The sequence below is a fragment of the Equus quagga genome, chromosome 1 (genome assembly GCF_021613505.1).
Source record: "Equus quagga isolate Etosha38 chromosome 1, UCLA_HA_Equagga_1.0, whole genome shotgun sequence".
NCBI classification, from domain to species: Eukaryota; Metazoa; Chordata; class Mammalia; order Perissodactyla; family Equidae; genus Equus; species Equus quagga.
The window spans coordinates 65,685,781-65,707,536 of record NC_060267.1 but is presented as its reverse complement, the minus strand read 5'-3'; the positions used below and the strand labels follow the sequence as shown (position 1 = coordinate 65,707,536).

The window sequence follows — 21,756 nt, the reverse complement described above, 5'->3', positions numbered from 1 at the left end:
CCCGGAACCTTCCCGGGACCCCCACCAACTACAACTCCCGTCACGCTTTGAGAGAGCGCCTCGGTCCGGCCTCCGCCGGCAATGGCTACTGGACTACATTTCCCGGCATACAAATGGAGAGGGAACCCCTGGTGAGTCAAGAAAAATGGAGCGCCTGCCACTAAGCTTACACTCGATTGGCTAGTCTTGGTGCGTCACTGCCGGCTGGGGGCGGAGCTGTGGTCTGTAACTCCCCTCGGAGATGGCGGCGCTCTGGGTGTCCGGCGTTACCCGAAGAGGCCTCACGTGGATAGTCTCAGGGGCGCCCCGCAGAGAATTTTGGTCTCGATTCAGGTAAAGCGGAAGGGTAGTCGGTGGGTCACATTTACGGAAAGTAAGGAGAGAAAGTAAGCAGGATGAAGGGACGAATTAAAAGGGAGTGTGGTGCTATTAAGACAGGACCCTGGGCTTGCGGCTGAGAAAGTGCGTTAGGATTTTGAGTGTTGAGATCTCTAAGATTCAGGGATGAAGTGCAGCCTCCTCATTTTGTTCGTTTGTTCATTCGTTGAGTCGCTCGACAGAGTTGTTACACGCCTGCTCCGGCCCAGCATTTCCCTAAGTAGGACACAGCAGCGGAAACAAAGTCCCTTCTCAGAGCTTAAGTCCTCTGACTTGTGAGGAAACTGAGGCCCCACAAAGAGGAATATTTTGCTAAAAGCCACGAAACAAGTTAATGGCACAGCTCCATTTAGAACCCAGGTCTCTTAACTCGCCATCCATTGCTTTTCCCACAGCGCTGTGTGGAAGCTTTTGAAGGTAAATCTCTGATTCAGATATGTTAGGATATCAAAATTTGTGGGAACCTCAGGGAACAATGTACACATTCAGATTTCAAACAAGAACTCCTTTAGTCCAGAAGGATTTTTGTTATCAGCTCAGGTATTTTTTAGCTTCCCCCCTTTTTTGGTCAGTGTTTGTTATTATTTCTCAAAGCTCCTTCAAATGTGTTCCATTCATTCATTCCGCAAATATCTGTAGAGAGTCTACTATATGCTTGGTATCTGGGTGTTAGAGATACAGTTATTAATGAGACAGACCAAATCTTTGTCCTCTTAGGGCATATGTTCTGGTGGAGGAAAAAATGAACAAATGTAGAATATAATTTCAGAAAGTGGTAAGTTATGAAGAAAACTAGAGCAGTTTAAGAGATTACTGAGATGGAAGGAATGGATTACATTTCATTCTGACGAGATGTGACTGGAGTAGTTTGAGGAGAAAATGAAAGGTGAGGAAGTAGAGACTATAAGTATACACAACTAACTCTTTTGATAAGTTTTGTTGTAAAGGAAGCTGGAAGGAATATGAGGTCCATGAAGAATTTTTTTCTTTAAAGATGGAAGATATTACAACATATTGTGTACCCCGGGGATCCTCTAGTAGATGGGGAGAAGCTAATAAAGAATCGGTGCAGAAAGAGGGATACATTTCTGGAAGAGTCTTTGGGTAGACAAAGAGGAGTAGCATTACAAACCATATTCTTGTCCAGACATCGTGCATTTCTGGTGCTTCCTCTATCTGTGCAGATGACCAGTCCCAATCCGATGCCAACTCCTTGGAAAACGGGAGTCAGTTCATGAGCAAATATTTCATTAAGCACTGAAATGGTGTATCAGGCAGATTCCCTCACGTTGGCCCATGTACTCAACAATAGTTATTCAAGCACTTTTCAAAGGACCTTACAATCAGTAAAACAGGTCTCTGTATTCAGGACTTCTTAATCTGGCACAGTGGTTCTTAACCGGGGACAGTTTTGCTCACCAAGGAACATTTGACCATGTCTTTTGGTTATCATGACTGGAGGACAGGAGGGCTACTGGCATTTAGTGGGTAGAGGCCAGGGATGCTGCTAAGCATCCTACAATGAACAGGACAGCATCTCGCAACAAAATTATTTGATCCAAAATGTCAGTAATGTTTGGGTTGAGAAACCCTGATCTAGTAAGACAAGTAGAATGTAAATAAAATTAAAACTCAGGTAGAATGCGATATGCTCTAAGAGCAATATAAAGTGCTATAGGAAATCAGAGGAACTTGCAGTTATATTTGGTTGGGGAAATCAAGTAAAGCCTCTTGAAAGAGACTAGTTTTGTCCTGGAACTTAAAGGGGAAGTGAGAAATTGGTGGTGATGGAAGGCATTTCAGACAGGATATAACTTGAACTAACACATGACCTTAGGAAAATGGGAAACAATATAGTCGACGTTAGGAAAATGGGAAACAGTCGTTTAGTTTGGGTAGGGCATAGAGGGTGTATAGATTAGGGGGAGATGAGGTTACTGAGGCGGATTGGGTTTGGATCTTGGAGGACTGAGAATCCTAGACAGACACCTTACTTTCTTCACCCATCCATGGGAATTCTTAGAGCGTGTAGAATCTAATGAGCTTTTGTTTTCTGCCTGTGCCAGTTCAATTCAACTATAAGCTTCCAAGGCCTGGAACCCGTCTTATTCTTTCTTCTCTCCACAGTGCCCAGAAGAGTAGTAAGTGTGCAAATTATTTGTCGATTTAGATTGATGGGCAAGATTAAGTCTGGTGTTTGTCAACTTGTTAACTTCATTAATGCAGTGAACTAAAGATGCACATATTTGTTTGATCATTTCAGGAAAGAGAAGCCAGTGGTGGCTGAGAACACAGAAGAAGTGAAGGAAGAACCTATCTTAGTGTGTCCACCCTTACGAAGCCGAGCGTACATACCACCTGAAGATCTCCAGAGTCGTTTGGAATCTCATGTCAAGGAGGTTTTTGGCTCATCTCTTCCCAGCAGGTGGCAGGACATCTCCCTGGAAGATGCTCGTCTGAAGTTCAATTTCTTGGCGCGTTTAGCTGATGACTTGGGCCATGCAGTGCCTAACTCTAGGCTTCATCAGATGTGCAGGGTCAGAGATGTTCTTGATTTCTATAATGTGCCTGTTCAGGATAGGTCTAAATTTGATGAACTTATTGCCAGTGATCTGCCTCCCAATTTAAAAATCACTTGGGGTTACTGAGCAATTCAGAAGAGGAACACATTGAGATCATTTTTTTTTCCCTCTGAGTGAGGGGGCTGCTTATCAAACCTTTGGATACTTGACCATGTGAAATCCTATCAGAACTGTTCTCTAAACCCACATTTTCTGTAGAAGAAGGCATTGTCTCTTTTTTCCCTCATATTATCATGAATTGACAAATAACAGGATTTTCTTTTTTCACACTTGCTGTACTTGTTTGTTTTTTTATGGAATCAAGTCATTAATATTTTATGAAACCTTTCTTCTCCAGAAGACACTAGTTAACTTGGGTTTAAGATATGAGGCCATTATGTGTTCGGGTGTGGTCTCTATTCTTCATAGGCATAAAAGAGTAGATGCAAGAAAAAGTTTTAATTTTGTTAGAACTCTTAAATCTAAGATGGTATTATATATAGTACATAGACAAAGAAACTGAGATATTTTAAAAGAAACATAAAAATCTATATTGTATATTATAGAAAGTTGTTTCACTGTTGGCTTTACTGCACGAGGAGAAATAGTAGAAAATGATACTGTTCATTCTGGATGAGTCTCTTGGAATTAAAGTAGATTTCTTGAAGTGAGTTGTATGTTTTAATTTTTTTAAAGGTGAAATTTGCTATTCTGCCTTATCATTTCCTTAGTTTAAATATTATAAATAATGAAAAAATTAGAATATATGCCAACTATTAAGTGCTGACTCTTTTAAATAAGAGATATGCCAGATTCTATATCTCAATGAATATTCTCTTCAAAGGAGATGATGTTTATTTCAAACCATTTATCTTTTCTGTAATTTTTTAAAAGTGGCCTTGAGTACCTGTGAGTATCCACTAGGGTAGTAAGTCTTTGCAGACTTTGGTGTACTAATTTTGTGGATATTACTCGAATACCAAGTTACCAGATGGTTCTAAATCACAAAATGATTAAATGAGGAAGTGATTAGGGATTATTTTTTATCAGACTTTAGATACGGCTACAGAGTAATGAGACAAGAAGAAGGAATTTCTTATCTTGGCTCTAATAATTCTGAGAGAAAAGTGATAGGTTTTAAACAAAGGAAAATTTCATTTATTCTCTTTGCCAAGGTGACTGCTTTGACGAGGGCAAAAGTCAGTTAGGTATATAATAATTTATTAGAAAAATTAGGTACAATACAGTCATGCTCTATAAATGTCATCAGCAGGCAGTCAGATTTTCAATAACCTCTACATTTAAGAACTTCAGAAGTCTGGAGTGCCAGAGTAGAGCCCTGGAGTTGAACGCTGGAGCTGTTAGATCTTTTTTGCTTCTGTGCAAAGGGTTCAGCATGGAAACATTTGCATTTTACGTACAGGATTTGGTTATCTCATTTCCCACACAACTTTTACTTCCAACCTGGAGACAGAACAGTGTGCAAAGGGCAAGATGGAAGTAAGGGATGGTAAGGGCAGGATGGAAAAACACTTGGTTTCAGCAGGAGAACTGCAAAACCGGGCTTCACATAAGTGTTAAGTTGGAAGAAGGTACTCCTTTGTAGCCTGGAGCAGTGTTCCTCAAAATTTAATACATAGATGAATCACTTGGGGATCTTTCAAAAATGCGGATTCCGGTTCCACAGTCCAGAGTGGGTCCTGAGTTTCTGCGTGTCTGAAAATTTCCTAGGTGATGCTGATAACGTTTTGAGTAACATGTCCCTTGTTAAAATCAAAGGCAGAGGGAGACCAGCCTTGAAGCTTCCCTGAGCAGACAAAACTAGTTTCAGTCCTGAATTTAGCATAATTTCCAGTCACTTTGGAGACACTGTCTTCTCGCTGTTCTGTTTAAGCTCCTTTGTAACAATATACCCCTGAACCTCATTCCATGTTTTGGTTTGAGTGCTCCTGGTTTACAAACTGCCTTTTTGGTGTGTGGACAATAAATTTTTACTAATTATTTCTTCGCTGGTTCATTGGTTTTATTTTGGCTGTTTCTGATCCTTTGACACCCTGGATTCTGGTATTGAGGTGGGAGATAAATACTGCCCTCTGCAACAGGAGTTAGTCCTGGAGAGTTTAGCTAACAGGTGAGGGAAACTGCACACCCCTCAGGAACTCTAGCGGGCGTCGCTGGTTCACAGTCCAGTACAACAACTAGGTCAGAATAATGACCTCTAGTTTTCCTGAAAAGATTAACTTAGATTTTCTAACTGGTTTACTGAGGTAACCAAACGTGTGATGTTATTATAGAACGTTTACATTTAAAAAAATTAAGTGATTGCTATGTAAAAGTTATCAATAATTTTTACTTAGTTGGGCTTTTGAGTTCAGCAAGTATGCTTACATAAAACCTGCTAACAAAATAGACATTCAGAGTTAGTAGAAATTGGTCTTCTATAAACAGTATATATATTTCCAGCAGCATAAAAAGGGCTTCTCATCTGGTTTTTTTTTATTTTAACGTGATTTTTCTGATTATAAAGGTAGCACATTTTTTTTTAACAATTGGGAAAGACGGAAAGCCAAAAAGTAACATTTCTATCCCAGTGCTCAGATAATCACCTAACATTCTGGTATATTTCTAAATGAAAAAAACCTTTTTTCCTGTATTTTAAAATTTTCTGTGACATCATGTCCCCTTGCCCCATTCACATAACGAACATTTCTGCTTGTCTTTAAATAGTCTTGAGAATAACAAATTTGCTTAATAGCTTATTATTTCAAAACTGGATATTGTATAATTATTCAACCCATATTTCTGTTATTGGATATTTAAATGATCAGTTTTTATGTTCTTTTTTTATCTGGCGTTTCTAGTTCATTGAGTATTGGTCTGCCATAACACTCCCTTCCACTCAGAGATGGAAGTCGTTCCAGTGTAAATTTAGTGACTGTAAAGCTGGGAATGGACAAGTTGGTCCTGCTGCTTTGACTGGTAATCCCACTAGCATAGGTTCTGTGTATCCTAAAGTATAAAGTGACAAGTACCTTGAACTCAATCGTATCTGCATGCTTGAACTTAATCTTACCTATAATTACCTTTTTTCCATTTCACTAGCTTGTTTTGCAGTGCAAAAGTCCTCAAGTTTTTACTTGAACGGTTTCTGGAATCAAAAGTAATCTCTCAAATTAACCTCTGATTCCACAGAATTCCAATGTTATTCCTAGTTGTACAGTAGCAGACTGCAGCTACCGTCACATTTCTGCTTTTTCCATCGTTGAAATGTTAAATTCAAAATATTTAACACTGATGCAACACTAATCATATACTGTTCATATTCAAATGTCACCAATGTTCCAGAAATAACCTTCGTAACAATTTCACCCCAGATCCAGGATTCAATCCTGGTTCATGCTTTGTGTTTTGTCGTTATTTCTACTTAATCTCCTTTACTTTGAAACAATTCTTCAGTAACTTGTATTTTTACAAGGAATTTATTCATTTCATCTAAGTTGTCGAATTACTGGCATAAAGTTGTTCATGGTATTCTCTTATTTTCCTTCTGATGTCTCTTGGATCTGCAGTGATGAGCCCGCCTTCGTTTTGAGTATTTGTTATTTGTATTTTATCTTGTTTCTATTTGATCAGGCTAGCTTGAAGTTTATCAATTTTGTTGCTCTTCTTAACTAACTTGTCTTTGTTAATTTTTTTCTATTGTGTAGTGTCTATTTCATAGATACCTGCTTTTATTTCCTTTCTTCCATTTACTTTGGGTTTACCTTCCTCTTTTTTTTCTAGCTTCTTAAGGTAAAGTCTTAGGCTATTGATTGTAGACCTGCTTTTCTAATGTAAGGCATTAAAATTATAAACGTCCCTTTTTAGCTTTAGCTTCATCCTACAATTTCTTTATATTGTATCCCTATTATCATTCAGTTTGAAATATTTTCTAATTTCTGATGTAATTTCTTCTTGGACCCATGGATTACTAAATTACTAAAAGTGTGTTTGATTTTCACATGTTTGGGGATTTTCTAGCTCTCTTTTTATTAATTTCTAATTCCACTGTGGTCAGAGAAAATATTCTATAATTTCAATATTTTTACACGTATTGAGGCTAGTTTTATGGTGAAGTTTATGGCCTATCTTGTTGAACGTACCATGTGCACTTGAAGTTGTTGGGTTCTACAAATAACAATTAGGTCAAGGTCATTGATAGTATTGTTTAAATCTATGCTTTTACTGATTTGTGTCAAGTTGTTCTATTAATTACTGAGGGAAGGATGTTAAATTCTCCAACCACGATTATGAGATTGTCTATTTCTCCCTTTAATTCTGTCAAATTTTACTCCATATATTTTGAAATTCATGATTAGGATTTATGAATTTTTTTTTTTTCCAAAGAAGATTTGCCCTGAGCTAACATCTGTTGCCAGTCTTCCCCTATTTTGTATGTGGGTTGCCACCACAGCATGGCCATTGACGAGTGGTGTAGGTTCATGCCCAGGAACCGAACCTGGGCTGCTGAAGCAGAGTGTGCCAAACTTAACCACTAGGTCATGGGGCCCGCCCTAGGATTTGTGATTTTTGTAATCTTGTCATCATTATGTTTTATCTCTGATAATATTCTTGATCTTGAAATCTACTTTATCTGACATTAGTATAGCCACTTTGAGTTTCCTATGCTTACTGTTGCATGCTATGTTATTTTTCATCCATTTACTTGCAATCTATCAATGTGAATTATATTGATACTTTTTCACCACAATCCTGACTCTTGGTAATTCCTTCTTTACTTTTGTTCAAAGATTTACTCTAAAAGTATGCCTTATGGTTTTAGTTTAGCACATATAAATTTATAAGATTCATTTATGTGAGTTCATTTATGCCTGTCATCTAACAGTATTGTGTTTGTGAGACTCATCTAGATTGTTGCATGTAGTTGTGATTCATTTATTTTTATTGCTTTATAGTATTCCACTGTATGCATATGCCAAAATTTATTCATTCACTTTATTGTTAATAGATATTTGGTTGTATCTAGTTTTTTAATATCTTGAAAAATGCTGCTGTGAATATTTTTGTACGTATTTCCTGATGTACTTGTGTGCACATTTCTGTTGGGTATATCTCTAGAAATGGAATTGCTGGGTCAAAAGTTATTCATATTGTCACATTTAGTGGATAATGCCAAATTGCCTTCTAAAGTGATTGCATCCATTTACATTCCTTTAGCAGAGCTTGAGTCTTGGTGACCCACTTCCTAACCAACTCTTCTTATTTTCAGAATTTTAAATTTTTGCCATCTTATAGGTATAAATATACCGTATGATTTTAATTTGCATTTTTCTGATGACTAATGAGATTGAGCCTTTTTTCCATATGCTTATACTTGTGTTTCCTCTTCCATAAAGTGTCTGTCTTTTTCTCATATTCAACTGAGAGTTTTATAAATACAATTTTTTAGGAATTCTTTATGTATTCCGCTTAATAATTCTTAATCAGTTTTATGGGTAGCAAAAGTCAATCGCAAGTTAGCTGCTTATGTTTTCAAGTTTTTTATGGAGTATTTGGCTGATCATTTTATGGAGATGGTGCTTTTATTTTCTTGTCGTGTAAAATCTCACTAGCGCTCCATTCTGTAGCTGTCTCAGGAGCCCCTGTGAATTAGTTGAGGAGCAGGAGGGAATCGGGGGAGATTTGGGGTTATCCAAATTCTGAAAATAGAAACTGTGCCCAAGAAAAAGTATTTGTTACCCGTTACTGTGGCCACATTTGTAATTCTCAGCTAGTTCAGAACGCTTGGGTGGTAAATCCAAGCCCTTGACTTTATTTGCAGAGGAAGGATATCCCCAAATGGTACCAACAGAGGTCAAGCAACTTGTTTATAATGAAAACTAATAAAATATATGAGTGAAAGGTAGGGGCTATCACCAAGGGCAGGAGATTTAGAGAACGTAGAGAATGAAAAGAGGGAAAATAGGAGAGGACTCAATAAATTTCTAAAGTTAATAGGAAACTAGAGTAAGAAGTGGGCACTAACTGGTACTTCTCTTACGTTAGCTCGGTTAGACTACAAAAGACATCTTAGAGGTTTTGACCATCAGAACAACTCTAAGTAGTGTCATTCTTCCTTTACTGCTAGAAATGAGGGCTCAAGAGGAAAAATTCAGGTACTTTGGCTTGTTGTCATAGCTCTCTCTTCTCGGTTGATTGGAGATGGTTTAAAATCTCAGCTCCTGAATGAGAGATAAATCGGATTATTAACTCCAGTGTTTGGAATTTAGCAGGTCATGAGGACAAACAGTCTTTCTGCTCATTTTATAATCTCAGAGAGCTGTGGGGTTCCCAGAGTGCTCAGATAAGGGTATGTCTGTTGACTCGGATTTTGTTTAGAAAGGACATCAATAGTGACTTGTGAATATGAGCATATCAAGCCAGAATTTATATTTCTGAGGGAAAATGAAAGGCTATCTGAAGTTACTTGTTAACCTTTCATTATTCTATCTTCCCCATCCCCATTAATATTTCTCCCTCTTTTTAAAGACTATTTCCTAGAAAATTATAGAAGAAACTCTCTTAGTCTGGGAAGCTGAATTATGTTCCTATTTTTATTTTGTTTGAAGGATGATTTTAATTTAATGTAAGTCTAATGACAGGTTAGAGTTACATTCTGTGAAAATATTTCTTGAAAGTTGACTATGTAGGGACCTGGAAATGGCCACCCCAAGATATGTCTCTTTGGCATCAGGATTATTTGAGGCTGATTGCTTTTGATAAACTGGGACAGGCAAGGAGGCTCTGAGGAATGGAACTTGCCCTTCATTAGGACACATTTCCATTTGTAAGGTAAATCTCTATCTGTAAAAGCTACCTCCCTCTCTGTACCAGGAAGAAGAAAGGAGATGACCTTCTCTCTAGAAACTCTTAATCAATACCAAAGGCAAGGACTTAAATCTGCATTTTATTGTGCTTGTCTGGTAACCTCCTGTAACTGACTTCCCTCCCCCTCCCAACGTTGGCATTTCTTTAAGGATTAAGCATCTTTCCTTAGGCTAGGAACTGATTGCTGCGCTCACCTGTGACCGCCCAGCTCCAGACAATCGACTTGCCTTCTGCTATGCCCACCGAGATAGCAGACCACTACCTGCTGTGTCCATCAAGCACTGTGCCGACAGGGCAATCTCGTGACTATTGTGCGAGGGACATTTCAAACATATGTGAAACACCCTGTTTGGGGGTATATAACCACTCTGTGCACCCCACTTCTTCAGTGCCCTTTCTTCCTTCGGGATGAAAGGCCCCGGGCCATGGTTCCTCATAAAGCTTTGTTTAATTTTCTCTTGCTATTCTGTCTCGTGTGAATTTAATTCATTCTCCAGCCAGACAAACCCCCATTTGGGAAGAGGAAATGTCTTCCTCCCCTACAACTACATGTCGTACATATTTGTACAGTTCAGTGATGCTTTCTGGTGGTGAAATGTAATAAACCAGGGATATTAAGGAAAAAGTGATGTCATTTGCAAAGAAGTATAAGTGTGCTGGGGAGAAGGAAATTACCTCCCTCCACCCCTCTTGAGTTTTTATGGCTGGACTAATAATAAAATTGACACAAGACCAGATTAACAGGAGAAAAAACAATTTCATATGTGCACATGGGAGATCATAAAAAATGATGTTCAGAGAGTGAACAAAGTAGGCATTTTACATATCTTTTGTACCTGAAGAAATGATACATTTGTGAGGATTTGACAGGACAAATAAAATTAGGTTTAGGTGCTTAATTAGTAAATAATTTAAACATAGTTTGGGTTTGGGGTAATAAATTAGTAAAAAAGTAACAAGGTTTTTTATACAGGCTTCTTGGTCCTGGATTCCCTGGCTTGGGTGATAAAGGTGTCTCTCTACCTCCTGGTGCAGGGAGGGTGCCTTTCACATGGGAAATTTATTTTCTGATTTTAGAGGGAACAGAGAATGGAGGGTCAAAATGCCCTTTTTGCATCAGCTGTTTCTCACGTAACTTGAATTCAAAATAATCAATATGCCATTATGAGATATTTTGGGGCAGCCTGTCCTAGGCCCCAACAGTTCCCTCCTCTGAAACTTCCCTGGAATTTTCATGCATTGAAAGCTGAGCTGGCAGCTGTGGAGAGAGAAAGCAGGTTAGAAACTGAGTGATAAGAGAACTGCAAAGAGAGAAGAGAACATACATTAGAATGAGGATGAACAAACAGAAGAGAACAAATTGAAGCACATTTCCCCACATCCCATTAACCAGTCCCTCAGCCCTGGGAATAGATCAATCCAACAGAATGTCTGTGCTTCATTTATCTGATGAAAAATATTAATCCTTTCTTTTAACAGATTTAAGTCAGATACTACTCGTCCTGTTTGGTTTACATAGAAGCAACATTTTCCACCAATGATTGCATAAGCTTCTCCTTGCTAGGCAGTCAATGTATCTAGGAACGATGATTTTGGAGTACCACAGAGGCTAAGCTGTTACTTCTGCCTGGAGTATTTCTTTTCAAAGTTTGCATGGTGCTATTGAGCTTTTGTTCCATTACCAGGGAGAGATTTAAGATAGTTTTTTACAATTCACAATCCCTAAAGCTTGGGAATAAGACCCTCAATGCTGAAAAGAACTTGAAGTTGTGATGCACAAGCAGGTTTTCTGCAATTTCTCAACTGACACATTTATGTGGCACAACTTTATGAACAAATGAGCCCAAGTTTGTGATTTGGCTGGTGTTTATGGTGGAGTATTTGTCAGCAGAGGGCACCAGGTATCCAAGTCCACTCCATCCTGACCATTTAGGTGGGAACCCTTTATACACTTGGTCACCATGTAAAACAAAAAGACCAGTGTGACTCAAAGATGGTCAGAGTGGAGGGGGAGGGTGAAAGGGCACATATGTATGGTGATGGATAAAAACTAGACTAGTAAGGGTGAGCACAATGCAGTCTATAGGGAAACTGATATCTAATAAGGTACACCTGAAATTACACAATGTTATAAACTAATATGACCACAGTAAGATAATTAAATTAAAAAAAAAGATAAGGTCAGAGTGGAATCTGTAATTATTTCATGACCTTTGTTAGTTTCCACACACTTCCACTTCCCACGTGCTTCTGTCAATCTGTGAACAGAACAGATTGTGAAATTGCTGGTGTAGGAGACCTGTGGTCTGCTTTTGGCAGCTAGGAGGCTTGGTTCTGTCACCTGGCCAAATAAGTTCACATTTTTGGTTCACTCCCATATCGTTTGTGGTATTAGGCAGCTTAATCAGGGGAACAGCTGTGATACCCCAAGTTGTACAAGGGTGGCTTATGAGCCATCCAAAACATCTGGTGATTTGGCAGATGTTTGTGCCAAAAAGGGTAGTGTTAGAGTCACTTATAATCTCTTTGAAAGATTTGAAGATGCCACCCGTGGAGTCAAACCACCGAGTTCATTGCACTATTCTCTCAGTATATCACCCAGAAAAAGTCCAGTGTCATGTCTATTTTCAATGCGAAATGAAAAAGTTTCACCTATTGTCTTTATCCAGGCAAGGAACAGTCCTCGAGCTTCTATAGCATTTTTCCCAGGCCCAAATGACATACCAAGAGAGGCAGAGTAATGTTTGTCTTGTCGTGGATACCATACCCTGTTACTCATCCATCTTCCATACTGATAAATAAGTGAAAAGCAATAGGATATATCGGAGTATATGAGGAAGCCATTTGGTTTAAAACTAATTCAGCCTGACCTTGTTTTTCCAGAAGGGCCTGATGTGGTCTTTTAAGCAGGCATTGTACATCTGCTTTAAACATTTACACGGTCCCAAAGCCAAGAATGATGCCCTCAAAGATACAGATGTTGGCTCCCCCATATCAATATTTCTTTAAGAATAAGCATTTCTCCTCAGAAACTGAGGATTAATTACTGACCTGCTTTGAGTCATCTCATGACCACTGACCTGCTGACCACTGACTTGCTGTGCTCACCTTGTGACCACTGACCTGCTGTGCTAGCAAAGCATCTTATGACAGCAGTAAAAGAGATATTCCTGTCATATGTGACATATGCTTTTTGTTCCAAGATAGTGTATAACCATTCTGTGCACCCTGCTTCTTTGGAGAACTTCCTTCCTTCGTGGAAAGGTTCTCCTGGGCTATAGTCCTCAAAATTGGCTCACAGTATGGGGCTGGCCCAGTGGTGTAGCAGTTAAGTTTGCATGCTCCACTTTGGCAGCCCGGAGTTCATGGGTTAAGATCTTGGGTGTGGACCTACACACCGCTCATCAAGTCATGCTGTGGTGGCGTCGCACATAGAAAACAGAGGAAGATTAGCAACAGATGTTAGCTCAGGGCCAATCTTCCTCACCAAAAAGAAAAAGAAGAGAAAATTGGGTCATAATTAACTCACCCCAATTTTGATTTATAGATTGATTATGGATTATTTGCATTGACACTTCTTGGCATTATCATGGCAGGATTTCAGAGAAATCCACCAGAGACCACCTGGAGTCTACACTGAACTGGAGTTTGGTACTAGTAGGGGCCCATTGAACCCCCCAATCACTGCATTCTTCAGGTGACCCCAGTGAGTTCTCCTGAAACTCAGACATCCTTATTTTAAGTCAATGGTCCAGAGTTTATATGAGCTGTTTAAAGCCTTAAGACGAGGTGTCTTAAGGTGGTACCCATATGTACCCTAGGTAAGAAGAACCTAGGGAGAATTCCCAGGTAAGAAAAACTTAGGGAGAATTTTCTAGCCCGGGGGAGCACAGGGGGAACTTTGGAGTAAATGGGGCAGGCTGACCTTTTTGATGTGGCTTTAAATTGGAAAGAATTGTGTCTACAAAGTTGGAACAAATTGTTAGACAAATGGGAGTCTGAACTTTTCATCTCTGAAGAGAAAGGACACCAGCTCCTTCCAGCTGAAAGGCAATCTTGGGTGACTGAGAATCTTGTGGAACTGTTGGCAGATCAATCCTTGTGTTGTGCAGTGATCCTACAGGGAACTCTATTTCATGTTAATTAATTAAAGTCTCATCCAGGGATGTGCAATTGAGGAGTGGTCTTCCAAGGCTCCAAGCCTCTAAGGCAATTTTAGACTGCTGGCAGGAGAAACTGACGCACATAAGAGAGTGTTCACTACCTTTCTTTAGGGAGTAACACTCACAAGCAGCACATTTTTGACCTACTACACTGTTCCTAGAAATTGTTCAGATTTTATGATAAAATAAAACTAAAAGAAAAATGGGAAATTGTGCTTCTAAAAGCTTACCAGTTCCCGAATGGGCACCCTCCCCTCAGAATTCTGGCTGACTTCAACCTGACACTTGCAAGGGCTTAACAAAATGAGGATAGCTGTCAACAGCTGGCAAGATAACCCAGGATCATTTAAAATTGCAGTGGCCTCTTTGGGGCTCTTTTTTAAGAGCCGGGTTACAGAGAAATCTTTAAAAGGTCAAGCTCATTACCTTTCAGCATGATTACTCAAAAACTAGAGGTTCCAGAAGCTGTAAATATTTATCCAAATCTTACTAAGCTTGTTTCATGTCTGAGTTCTTGACTTGTTAACCATCAGGTTGCAGTCTCAAAATACAATTGGATAAAAACATAGTTGCACCCTGTTTTGTGGTCAGAGATGGTTGGACAGAAAAGCAGGTTGTACTCCATATATGGCTAAGGGTCCTACCAAACTGCCATCAGCCTCAGGGGAATTACATTGGCTATTAGAAGGAATGTTCTGATTAGATAAGATCATTCAAGATAACAAAGACTTCGAAATTACAAAATAAGCTTATTGAATGTTTTCTTGCTAAAAGCTAATAAAAATCAGCTATAAAATGTACTTAAATGAAAAATATATTAGGTTATGGATTTACAGATGCTCCCATAATCTACCTTCAAGGGAGGGCACAAAATGAGCCCCTCCCAGAGTTAGCAAGACTCAGAGATTTTCTGGGAAACTGCTACGTTAAAGATTAATGGAGCTTTTCAATACTGCCAGGTATAGTTACTGCTTGTCCCAGCTGAAACCTGACAAGATATTTGAACGGATTTAGTAATTTATGATCAGAATTCCAACCAGACTGAAAACTGATATTCAGAGCCAAATAAGAAGGTTTTTTTTTTTCTTCCAGGACTTCTGCCCTAAGTTAAAGTAGAACTAAGAACCTAGAGGGAAATAGCCAAATTAGTGATGATGTAGTTGGACAGGTAGATTAACCTATAATGTCACTTAAGTTACAACTCAAATTTCTGAGGAATTAAGAGCAACTGTCCTCAACTTACCTATTTTTGCAAAACTGGAAATGCAACTCCAGGTGGTTCAGATTCCACTTATTTCCTTTATTTCAAAAGGCTTATAGCCTCTCCAGAAAGTGTTATCTAGCCCATCACCAATTCCTAAGACTGAAGAAAAAAAAGACGGGAAAAGGGAGCTTTGTATTAGTGTACCTGATTCCTGGCAATAATTTTAAAATGATAGCTGTGAAGTTTCTATGCATGTGTGTCTCTCTTTGTGTTATATATATGTGATTTTGTTTTTACCTCTGGATGGTATAATTTCAAAAAAATCTCCTTTCTCTCCTGTTTTTCAAAGGTTTCTTTTATCATCTTCTTTACCAGATTATCAATAAAAAAGTTTAATAATTTAAAAAAAGAGCTCTATTTAATCAGCTTAAAGTAAGCACTTATATAAATGTAATGGAAACTGACCCAAATGGCTTTCAAGATAGTGTGATACAAAACAATCTTTGGTAATTAAAAGCTTGTTTAAGTTTGTAGGTTTGATTAAAATAAACATATTTTCAGAGTTATTGTACTGGATATGATACAGACTCATTATCTCCATTACAAAACTTATCAGAAAAGAAAATAATTTAGAAAAATAGCTGATTTTGCCTAATGTCTCATGAAGTTTTGTAGGCAATCTAAGTAGTTATTGGAAATAGGTAAACTAAATAGCCACGAAAAAGCAAAATTTTTGGATGAACTTTTTAACAATAATTATGTATTAGGTGTATGTACTTAAAATAACTTCAAAACTTTTTTAACTTAAAACCTTAGAGTGTTGCTAAATTAAGTGACAAAATTTACTATCTAGGTTTTTTCACATAAGATAAAATATTAGATATTAATTACTAAACATAGATTTATCTACCTTTGGCTTGTATTACACAGGAACTGGAAAAATACTTGGGTTTTATTGACAAATATGTTTTGTACCATGCTGAGAAATTTTCTATGAGAAAGCACCTGTTTCTAGACAGTATTTGTGGATCTGCCAATCCACAGGATGCCAATATATAAAAGATTAAGGAAAGTAAGATAAGTATTTTCATTAAAGAAGATTTAAGGAATGTAGATTTTTTTTTGTTGTTAAGAAAGTTAAATTTATCCTAAAGTACTAAGAGGGAAGACAGAAGGCATGGGACAAATTCTGAGTATAAAAAGAAAGTCATAGAAGGTTTGTGGAAGAGGAACCCTGAGGAAAGAGTTTTGTGCATGGTCAAGTTGGCTAAGATTAAAGTGAATTTAATTAAGTGAATAAGCTTTAATATCAAAAGTAAGCTTATTACTTTTGTACTTAAGTAAGTACAAAAATTAGAATTTGGTTTTCTCTCTCCTAAAGGATAATTTTCCTGGGCTTTTAGTTTGCTTTCAATAGAGGGATTATAAAAGATTTTTTTTATCTTTGAATAAATTTACCTAAAAGAGAGAAATTCTTTGATTTGTCAAAGTAATTTCCTGCATTCTAAAAGGCTGAAATCTCTCTCTTAAGAGAACTAAGGTGTTTTTTTTTTTAACTGTTTAACGATGTGTGTTTGCCATGATCATCTTCTGTTGTCACTTTGGTTAAATAGATAACTCAGTATTGTTTCACAGTGAGCTATGATTCTATTTCACCTAGTGTTTTAAAACTTTTAGATATTTTTGACAAACTTCCCCCAAAATTCGAATCCTAATGAAGTTTTTCTTTTGCCTTGAAAATTTCTTTGATAATTTCTAGCAGGTCCCTGCAACTTCTCAAAGAATTTGTCCTCTCTTCCTATAAAGAGGGAGATACTAAACTAATTAGGTTTGTTTGGTAGGCTAAATTGCATGGGAAGCATTGTCAAGTAAATGATGATTCTTTGGTTATATTGCATAGACAAATATTATTCACTATCTTAACCCTGCTACCTTTCTTCCAGTACTACAAGAGGAAAACAGCCACAACTGCCTTTTATTATCTAATTTGGTTTACAAATGAATTTTACTTAAAGGATGAGCAACACTATCAAGCTGGATATGCTGTCCAGACTCAAGAATGCCTGCTACTTCCTATTAAGTCTGCTAACCCAGCAAAAAATTTCCTTCTACAGGCTCAAGAAATTACCATGTAAGAAGAGAAAAAAATATGGCAACAAAAGGGGAATTTTTGACACTACCATGCCTATGTGCCTTGGACCTGATAAAAAAAAAAAAAAAACCAATAGTGCTTTTTGGAGCACAATTGCCACTGCTCCAGCATATACACCAATTAACACTGGGCACCTGAAAAGCTGATTTTATAGGGAAAACAATACTTCTGGAAACTTTCTCCCACGTGGCTCATAAAACCTATACTCATTGTGCTATATGCCAAAAAACATGATCTAGAGAAACCATTTCATGGGTCACAAGGCCTCTTTCCCTCTTCTATGGGACCCTTTGAGGTATGGCAATTAGAATTTTTTTCAAATGCCACCATCTCAAGGATATAAATATATCTTAGTAGTGATCTGTATGTTCTCATATTGAGTAGAGGCCTTTCCCTGCAGAAGAGTGATGGCTTTCGTAGTAGGTAAATTATTATTGGAAAGGTTAATTCTTGTTTTTGGAATTCCTACTGAGTTAAATGGTAACAGAGTAACTTGTTCCACTCTGCAAATAATTAAATCTATTTGTGACATTTGGTGAATAATGCACATTTTAGCTAATGACACAATCAAAACTGAATTGGCAAAGTTTTCAGAAGCATTTAGTCTCTCATAGCTCAAAACTCTTCTGCTTGTGCTCCTTAATCTTAGATCTACACCCTTTGGTAAACATTGGCTATCTTCTTCTGGAATAATAACTGATGACCTATGCAATTAGATGAAGAAATGTATGACTTCAACTGCCTATGCAAATCTCTCCAAACCAGGATGAGAAGAAGAAGGCGTCTGTTGTAGACAGCTGTCCCAAGACTCTGGACTGGGCCTGTATTACCAACATTATATCTCCTCATTTAAACCCTTGCAATGCTTAAACCAAATACCCATTTTATAATTATTCCATTTAAGGTTTTCAGAATACTTTCATACTTGAAGAAAGTGATTAGTTTGGAACAGGCTGGTCTTGAAGGCCAGGCATTTATTGGGTGGCTCCTAATGGAACTCAGTGGTTATGTGGAACAAACCTCTGGCTTTGGCTACCACCTGGATGGCTAGGACACTTCATCCTGGGTTTCCCTTGGATGTGGGGTAGGATTCTCCCTGAGCTAATATCTATTGCAAATCTTCCTCTCCTTAAGGACAGATGACTGGTTCAGTGTTCCACTGGTATGGCCACCTAGTGGCTACATTTGTTCCTTTCTTAGTACTAGAAGGTGTTATATCATGTATAGAAGCTCTGACTAGATTTACTTAACAAGTCCTTAACCATAGTCAAGCAAGAATAGCAAAATACTGAAAAGTCTTGAATGAGAAAGTCTGTTCTTCAAAATACAATGGCCTTAAATAGTCTGACAGCATCCCAAGGTGGTACACGTGCAACCATTCAAACTGAATGCTGTGTTTCACTGAATTCAGTTTTCAAACTGAATACCTGTGAATCTTCCAATGTGTCATCTTTGCTAAAGCACATGAAAAAGCAGGTGAATGCCTTAAGCAATCCTACACCCAATCTTGATCTGTTTGGTTGGCTCCATCCAAGTATTTGTTCCCTTTTGTGATCTGGATTGCAGTTCCTGTTTCTATTACTCCTTGAAATCCTTAGTACTGGTTTTTTACTCAGTGTTATAAGACTTGCATGCAGGCTAGAGTAATGATTGCTCAGCAACTTGAGATAGTCAATCAATCTTACAACCCTGGATGAGTTTCCATTTCTGATAAAGACTATGCCTAAGAACTCATTTTAAAACTAATCTTTTCAGATATTGGGTTATTATTATTGTTACTGTACCTGTTCTATAATTGTAAAAATGTAAGCATAAGGAGCTGCATAAAAGCACATGTGCAATGTTTGTGTGACAATCTAAAATTAATTGAAAAATTATGTAACCTATGAAATGCTTCCCCTGTTAATATATACCTCCATGTTTGTCCACTGTATCCTACTATTTCCCCCCAACATGGATAAATGGGTGAATCAATGAGATAAAAGCCTAGCACAGAGGGACACGATGGACCCAGGGTGGGCAGCAATCACCCTGGTGCTGAGGGACAATATTTTGATCATCAGTGCTTTCTATCTAAAGATTATTGATCAAAATGGAGAAAAAGATAAATAAATGACAAGCAATAGGATATATTAGAGTATATGAGGAAGCCATTTGGTTTAAAACTAGTCCACTGACTTTGTTTTTCCAGAAAGGCCTGATGTCACCTGTTAAGCAGGCATTATCATCTGCTTTAAACATTTACATCATGCCAAAGCTAAGAATGATGCCCTTAAAGATAGGAATGTTTCCTCCCCCATACCAGCATTCCTCTTAGGATAAGCATTTCTTCCCAGAAACTAAGGAGTAATTGCCAACCTGCTTTAATTTATCTCGTGACCACTGACCTGCTCACCACTGACTTGCTGTGCTCATCTTGTGACCACTGACCTGTGTGATAACAAAGCATCTTGTGATAGTGGTAAAAGAGATATTCCCATCATATGTGATGTGTGCTTTTTGTTCCAAGACAGTGTATAACCACTCTGTGCACCCTGCTTCTTCGGAGAGCTTCCTTCCTTCGTGGAAAAATTCTCCTGGGTTATAGTCCTCAAAGTTGCCTCATAATAAACTCATGTCAATTTTTGATTTATAGATTGATTATGGATTATTAGTGTTGACAGTATTTAGCCACCAGGTTTCACATGGGCAGGAATGAAGACGAGTTCAGGTTCTTTTGCACTATTTAGATATTCACATAATCAACAGTCAGATTGATTAGTTAACGTGGCCAGGGTTTGGTAAACTGGCATGAGGAGGTGTTTGGTCTGTGCCTGACTTGTTGAAAAAGAGGTTAATAAGAGCAACACGCAAGTTAAAAAAAAAGTCCATAGTGGAGACTTAGAAAGAGGAAGTAGGACAGATAGAGTACTCTGCAGTCAGCCTGCTAATAAATGGTTAATAAATGTGAGAAAATGTTCATTAATAAAAGAAGGTTCTTTTTTTTAATGTGTGCATGAAGGGAGTCTTAAAAAAAGGGAATAGATGAAAGCGAAGTTTCTTGATCGATGATGTTGGGAAGAGCTGTCTACGTCATGGTGCCATCTGCTTCTGGGGCCTGGGAATTGACCCTAGGGACTGTCTCCAAGTTGTCTTGAGAGCAACAATGTGGGTCTATTTTGGCATGGTTTGCATGGATCCATGAGGGTTTTCTTTTATTTTGACAGAGGTGTGGGTGGTTAGCAGAACCTAAGGTCCTTTCTAGTGAGGCAACAGTGTGTGTTTTCTTCTAAAGACCTTGACATACATCCAGTCTCCTGGTTGAAAAGGAAGGCAAAGCTTGTCAGTTGGTAGAGGCCATGATCCTTTTATTTGTTGGTGATATGCTTCAAGTATATTTAGTTAGTTCTTGTATATAGCTAGTCATAGCATCAAATGTTCACTTAAGTTCCTATAATGTTGACTTAATCCAGCAATGGAAGGTTTAGAGTTGCCAGGAGGCACTGGGTGTCCAAACACTATTTTGAAAGGATACAATCCACATCCCCAATCTGAAACATTCTGGATCTTTAAAAGGGCCAGGAGCAAAGCTTCCGGCCGTTTAGATCTGGTTTCTTGGCAGATCTTTCCTAAAGTCCTTTTTATGTCTAGAGTTTTACGTTCCACGCACCCTAACGATTGAGAATGGTATGAGGTATGAAATTTTAACGAGTATCCCAGCATTCCTGCAAGCAGGTGCTTTATCTCTGCTGTAAAATGAGTTCTTTGGTCTCATTACATAAAGAAATGTCAAAATGTGGGGTAATCTCAGTTATTAACTTCTTTACCACGGGCGTGGCATCAGTTCATCTAGACGGATAGCATTCATTCCATCCACTAAACATGTAAATAGTAACCAAACAGTGAGAATAGCCTAAAGCTGGGGGCAAGTCTATCAAGTTCATTTTGAGTGCTGCAAAGGGCAGTGTGGGCCTAGGAGCACTTCCCGGGGCATGTTGATTTCTTCCAGAAGTTTGATGAGATTTGCAAGTAGTGCACTGGGAAATAATTTGGTCAGAAATCTTGTGGATGCCGGTGCAAAACCAATTGTCTTTTAGTTCCTTATCTATCCTGCATCTGCACATATGGCCCATTTGATGAGAGATAAGTACAAGCCAAAAACCAAAAGGAAAAGAGCTACAGGAAGTCCATTTGGCCCAATATGTAATCCATCGGATCATGGATTTGTACCTTTTTGTACTCATTTATCTTTTTCAGATTGTGGGGCATTTGCCTGATGATTAGTAATATCAGTCACGGATAAAGCCAAGTTTAAGAACTGGGTAGAGAAAGGATAATTGGGTCTGTTTTGAGCTACATATTTAGCATCTCTGTCAGCCCTGTCATTTCCTAAAGATATAATATCAGTCTCGTTAGTATGGGCTGACCAGTGAACAAGAGCGATTTTATGAG

The 21,756-nt window shown here is 38.2% G+C and overlaps 1 protein-coding gene across 1 annotated transcript; it reads left to right on the top strand.

Annotated features, from left to right (window-relative positions):
* The first annotated feature begins 218 nt into the window (after nt 1-218).
* Nucleotides 219-4,943, top strand: MRPL50 (mitochondrial ribosomal protein L50). Its single transcript, XM_046646698.1, has 2 exons — nt 219-333; nt 2,642-4,943. The coding sequence occupies exons 1-2, from the start codon at nt 242-244 to the stop codon at nt 3,024-3,026; spliced, it is 477 nt and encodes a 158-aa protein (XP_046502654.1). The 5' UTR covers nt 219-241; the 3' UTR covers nt 3,027-4,943.
* The last annotated feature ends 16,813 nt before the right edge of the window (nt 4,944-21,756 follow it).

Coding starts and splice junctions, on each gene's coding strand:
- MRPL50 (XM_046646698.1), top strand. CDS start 242: ATGGCGGCGCTCTGGGTGTCCGGCGTTACCCGAAGAGGCCTCACGTGG. Junction 334..2,641: donor GAATTTTGGTCTCGATTCAG/GTAAAGCGGAAG, acceptor TGATCATTTCAG/GAAAGAGAAGCCAGTGGTGG.